Source organism: Eurypyga helias, unplaced genomic scaffold, assembly GCF_000690775.1.
Source record: "Eurypyga helias isolate BGI_N326 unplaced genomic scaffold, ASM69077v1 scaffold40177, whole genome shotgun sequence".
NCBI classification, from domain to species: domain Eukaryota; kingdom Metazoa; phylum Chordata; class Aves; order Eurypygiformes; family Eurypygidae; genus Eurypyga; species Eurypyga helias.
Genome location: NW_010261783.1, coordinates 2876 through 8161, shown reverse-complemented (window position 1 = coordinate 8161; position 5286 = coordinate 2876). Strand labels below are relative to the sequence as shown.

Genomic DNA, 5286 nt, shown 5'->3' with positions numbered 1-5286 from the left:
GACTGGTTAAAAGTACTAAAAAGGTTTGAAGTGCCATTTCAGTTGGATTTATTAACTTCATAGTAAAGAATCCTTAAAACCTTTCATTGCAAATGGATTGAAGTGTCATAATTAATGGAATGTACAAAACTCTTGGGATTTTCCCTAAAAAAAATACTTTGGTTATGGTGTTTGTTTTTTTTTTTAAATAAATGCTCAGATCAAAAAGGCAACGTTAAACATTTATGTTAAATAGGTATTCACTATATCATTTATAAAACTTTTTCCACAGATTACACCACCTCCCTCACTTTCGGACCCGCTTAAGGAACTATTTAAACAACAGGAGGTTGTGAGAATGAAACTGCGTTTACAGCACAGTATTGAGAGGGTAAGACTAACGTACTTTGTGGGTTTTTTGGTTTTGTTTTTTTTTAATTTCCCAACTTTAAGCTTTAGGGGATTTTTTTTCTTTTTTTCAATGGACAGACCATAATTTTCTCAGTTTAACAATGCTTTAGAAGTAATCTGCCTTCTATCCAAATTTATGACTTGGAGAAACTTGTAAATTAAAAAAAAATGGTTTGGACAACTGTTAGCAGAACACTTAAGTCAGTAAGATAGCAGCTTTTTCCTGTTAATTGCTCTAAGATGCAGCCCAGATTTTTCCCAGGGGCAGTGGAGAGTGGGAAGGAAGCTGCAGACTCTAGTTTTGGAAACTAATAATGGTTGTAGACTTTCAGAACCAAATTGACCGAGTTAAAAGAGTTGAAGCAAGACTAAAATCTGTCTTAGCAGAAGGCACATGTCTCTAAGACTAAAACATTATTTGCAGTATTCTGCTTGAAAAACCCACCTACAATTATGTTAGAACAATATCTGTAGGCTTCACTGAATTTAAACACAGAAATTGAGAAAATATTGCTGGTTTAAGAGTATTCTTCATTTTTAGGTTGCCCAAATCTTTTTCTTTGGCAGCCTAGATAGAGATGCCTTGTGAGTATCGTGAGCCAGATTGCTTGTGGGCCTCTTTCTCACCTAGGATGTATCCTAAGGACTTCTGCTCAGTTACACAAGCAGCTGGCTCATTAAAACCCAGTGTGGTAGTTATTTTATTGTTGATTTCAATGTGGCTTAACAAACCAGTTGAGGGAGGGTTTTTACTTGAATTTGGTGTTTCAATGCAATGCTAGGTATACCATAACAAGCACAAAGAATGTAAACATGGTTCAAGTTCTGACTGAAAAGAAATTAGTTGTAACCAAAGGAAAGATGCTGCTTTTTCTGAGTTTTATAATCCACCTCCTTTTATGTTGATAAAAATTAGAGATGTTGTGTTGCAGAGCAGTAAACACGCATACATTCTTTTATGTCATAAAATTCTGCGTAATTTCAGTTACTTTGCTCAAATAGCCTTGTTCTTCAAATCAAATCCACTTTATACAACAACTTGATGCGAGTCAAGTTTGGCCAAGTGAGCTATATTTTCTTCTCTCAGCTCTGGAAAGAATCTTTGTTCACCTATGAATTCATGGAGTTTCTGCATGTTGTTTAAGAAGAAAAAAGTCCTTAAATTATCCTGCAAATTATATTTCTGCCTCAGTTTGCTTGGCCATTGTGTCTGGCATGACAAGCAAGTGACAGAAATCTTCATAGAGTCGAGATGCACAAACCTATATCCCAACCCTACGCTCCTCACACCTTTCATCTTTCACCTTCCTTACCTAGAACTTGCCTCGGTAGCACGAAGTGGAAAATCGGGGCGTGACATTCAGCCAACAGTGGGTGAGGGGGAGAAGGGGTTTTCAGTTCTGACATTGAGGGAACATGATTAAATTGAAATTTTGGATTTGAGTAGACGAACAACTGCTCCTCCCTCCACCAACCTATTTCTCACACTGTTCAAGCGTTAAATGAATGGTCATTTTTATGAATCAAACTGAAAGGCTTAATTTACCAATTGTATATTTATGTGTTGATGTCTTAATTAGGAAAAGCTTATCGTTTCTAACGAGCAAGAAGTTCTCCGTGTTCATTACCGAGCCGCAAGAACGCTAGCTAATCAAACACTACCATTCAGTGCCTGCACTGTTCTGCTGGATGCCGAGGTTTATAACGTGCCTCTGGATGCTCAGGTAAAGAGACGTGTTTCGGACAAAAAGCTCTTTCTAGCCTGGCTCAAATGGAGCCTTTGGAGGGAATTCTGCTCCCATACTGAAATCGTCACTGTTTTGTCTGGAATTAATATTTTGCACATTATAGATTGTTACTTTGATTAGGCCTCATTTGAGTGTACGATGACAAGAGGATACGGGATGAGAAGGTTACTCTGCTCATTTATCAAATTTCAGTCATAAACAGGACATATTTTGGAAGCTTACAAAATAGAGCTTAAACAACACCACAGTATCAGAAGAGAAGATAATTTTTGTCCATAGTCCAGAGAATCGGAGTGCAGTAGTGTGTGAAGTGGTACGATCGGGGCGTGAAATCTGGAAATGTTTTGTGAGATGGTCACAAACCTGTCTCCTCTCTGTACGGCAGTCATGAGAACTGTTCCTTTTTTAAAAAAAAAACAACCAAAAAGATGACCAACCGTGAAATGTTGAACACTACCAGATGAAATTATTTTTTTCCAAATCACTTCAAGCTCCATATTCTCCATACACGTTCAGTGTTGGTATCTAGTCCTGACTGAAACATAAAACGAGCAGTTTGCTTCATAATCTTCATACCTTTCACACGGACTACTGCGCGGGGGTTTGCTGCCACCGTATGCCTGAGGGGGTATCGTTTGGTGGTGTCGTTATCCTGTGAACAGCTCTGCTGACGTAACAAAGACGGAGACGGCATCCAGACCCCGTTTGGGTGGCTGTGAGTGGTACGTAATGCGAGGAGGAAGTTTGATGTTTTGGATGCAATAAAAGTGTTGATGTATTGGACGTTGGGCATTTTAAAATGAAACACCTACATTTCCAACATATCTGGAATTGTGCTTTAGTCCTGGAGCCCCTTGCAGAATTATTACAGCTTCAGTGTTTCCGCAGTCTGTTACTACGGGTTTTTTTCCTCATCTTTAAAGAACTAGAGCTATGCACGACGAGGTGATTGAGCAGGAGATGGCAGTTTATGGAGAATCTATTGTTCTCCCACTTTAAGCTTCTAAATCATCGTTTCCTTAGTAAATCTGGTAGGGCAAAATGAGATTTTTCTCTTCTGTTAACAGTCCAAATATCATCATTGTTAGTTCTGAAGTTCAGAATGTCCCTTGCCTTTTTTCTGCCCTACTTCAGAGACCCTGAGCTTTTTAGAAATTTGAGATACATCTGAGTTAGGCATATAACTGCATTTTTATAGTGGACATTTACAACTGATTTTAAATAAGCTGATTCTACATTTGAATTCTATGAAACAAAAGGAATCTTTATTGAGGGAGAAGTTATTACAGAGTTCACACGACGCCCCCCAAAGTGTTGCAGTTTTTTTGACCATCTGTATATTATATATATAGATCTAGATGTATAATTTCAGCGGCAGTAGTAAAATGCCTCTTCTTCCCCCTCACTACCTCAACAGCTTTGTGTTTAACTCTGTGGTAATTTTCCTTAGAAAATGGTAACGCTGCACATAACATTCAGCAAAATACAAACATATTTTAAAATTTTAATTCAAATCAGTGTTTTAAACTACCAACTGGATACTTGGATTTAAATTTGCTTCACAGGACGAACACAGATGCATAGAACTGTTCTCTTGTAATGCATTCTGCCGCTTACCTGTTGCCCCGTTAGCCACTCACTCTGATTTCCTACTACAGTGAAGAAACAATCCCGATGGAATTTTTCGTGTATTTGGGCCAGATAGATGGGAAAGACTAGGAAGCAAAGGCCTGGTGTATTTTACAGGAAAATGACCGCCTCAGAACTGTTTTATGGGATCTCTGGGTCTTGAAAGGCTCGCCTTTACAGCTGCACATGTTGGGCAGACCCTGAGAACCGGTCTTTGCAGTAACGGGGGCCGAACCAGCCACCATGAGGAAAAAGGCCCAAATTGCTGGTTGAACAGCCTGCGAGCTGGTCACAGGGTGACAGGATCGGTGGTGTTGAGGGCCCTTTCTATAACCAACCTATTCAGCTGTCCTTGACACCTGAAATCGCAGCTGTTTTCTAGAGATTTCAGTCTTTGCAGGTTTTTTTCCCCGTTCTTGCCCATTGCTACAGCGCACGACTTCCTGGAAGTTTTGTTTGCTTCCCTCCCCCCTTCCCCCTATATAAAAGTAACAGCAGCTTGTTCCATTTAGCAATTAGTATTTAAATGGTTAAATTGGCATAGTCTGGCTTTAGGCCTGTCGGTAGAGTATCTAGTTTCTCACGGTGGGCAGATGTGACATTCCAGATTCTTATTAAATAGTTTAAAAATAAAAAAAATAATTATTTTGTTGAGCAGAACTAAGACATGTCTGCTCACTTTTTTAAATCTCCTTTTGGTGATTCTGATGGTAAAAATGTATTTTTTTATTATTGCTTCTGAATAGTTGCGTAGCCAGTTGAGTCAGGCTGTTTAAGTTTCCCTTTATTAAATGTTTTTGCTTTTCCCTAAGGGTATAATCATTTAATTTGTTACTGAAATTTAAAGAGAACAAAGAGATAGCAATTTTGTGGAAGGATCTAAGACTTTAAGGCATAAATCTTTACGCCTCCTACTCTAAATTTCAAAAATAATAGCTTGAGGGAATCTGAAAATACCCATTTTTAGTGAGCAGCTGGCTGTGGAAGTGATGGTCAACGTCTATTCTCATATATACCTTGTTTTTCTATCTGAAGCATTGTTTTGAAGGCCCCACAAAGTAGGGTGTATGTTTTAAAGTATATTTAAGACCGAATCCCTCCCCCTCTACTCTGCGCTGGTGAGGCCACACCTGGGGTACTGTGTCCAGTTCTGGGCTCCTCAGTTCAAGAAGGACAAGGAACTACTGGAGAGGGTCCAGCACAGGGCCACTGAGATGATGAAGGGCCTGGAGCACCTTCCATAGGAGGAAAGGCTGAGAGAGCTGGGGCTGTTTGACTTGGAGAAGAGGAGGCTGAGGGGGATCTTATCAGTGCTTATCAATATCTAAAGGGTGGGTGTCAGGAAGATGGGTCCAGGCTCTTCTCAGTGGTGTCCAGTGACAGGACTAGGGGCAAGCGCCATAGACTGGAAAACAGAAGGTTCAGCCTGAACATGAGGAAATCCTTCTTCCCTGTGAGGGTGACAGAGCCCTGGAACAGGCTGCCCAGAGAGGTGGTGGGGTCTCCTTCTCTGGAGACT

The 5286-nt window shown here is 39.9% G+C and overlaps 1 protein-coding gene across 1 annotated transcript in view; it reads left to right on the top strand.

Annotated features, from left to right (window-relative positions):
* Positions 1-271: 271 nt before the first annotated feature.
* LOC104512496 (ankyrin repeat domain-containing protein 12-like) overlaps positions 272-5286 on the top strand; it is a gene marked incomplete at its 5' end in the record, with an annotated part of 5879 nt that continues 864 nt past the window's right edge. Inside the window, 2 exons of the mRNA XM_010155496.1 lie at positions 272-370; positions 1971-2114. Of these exons, the coding sequence (XP_010153798.1) occupies positions 272-370; positions 1971-2114 (243 nt within the window). The remainder of the gene's footprint in view (positions 371-1970; positions 2115-5286) is intronic.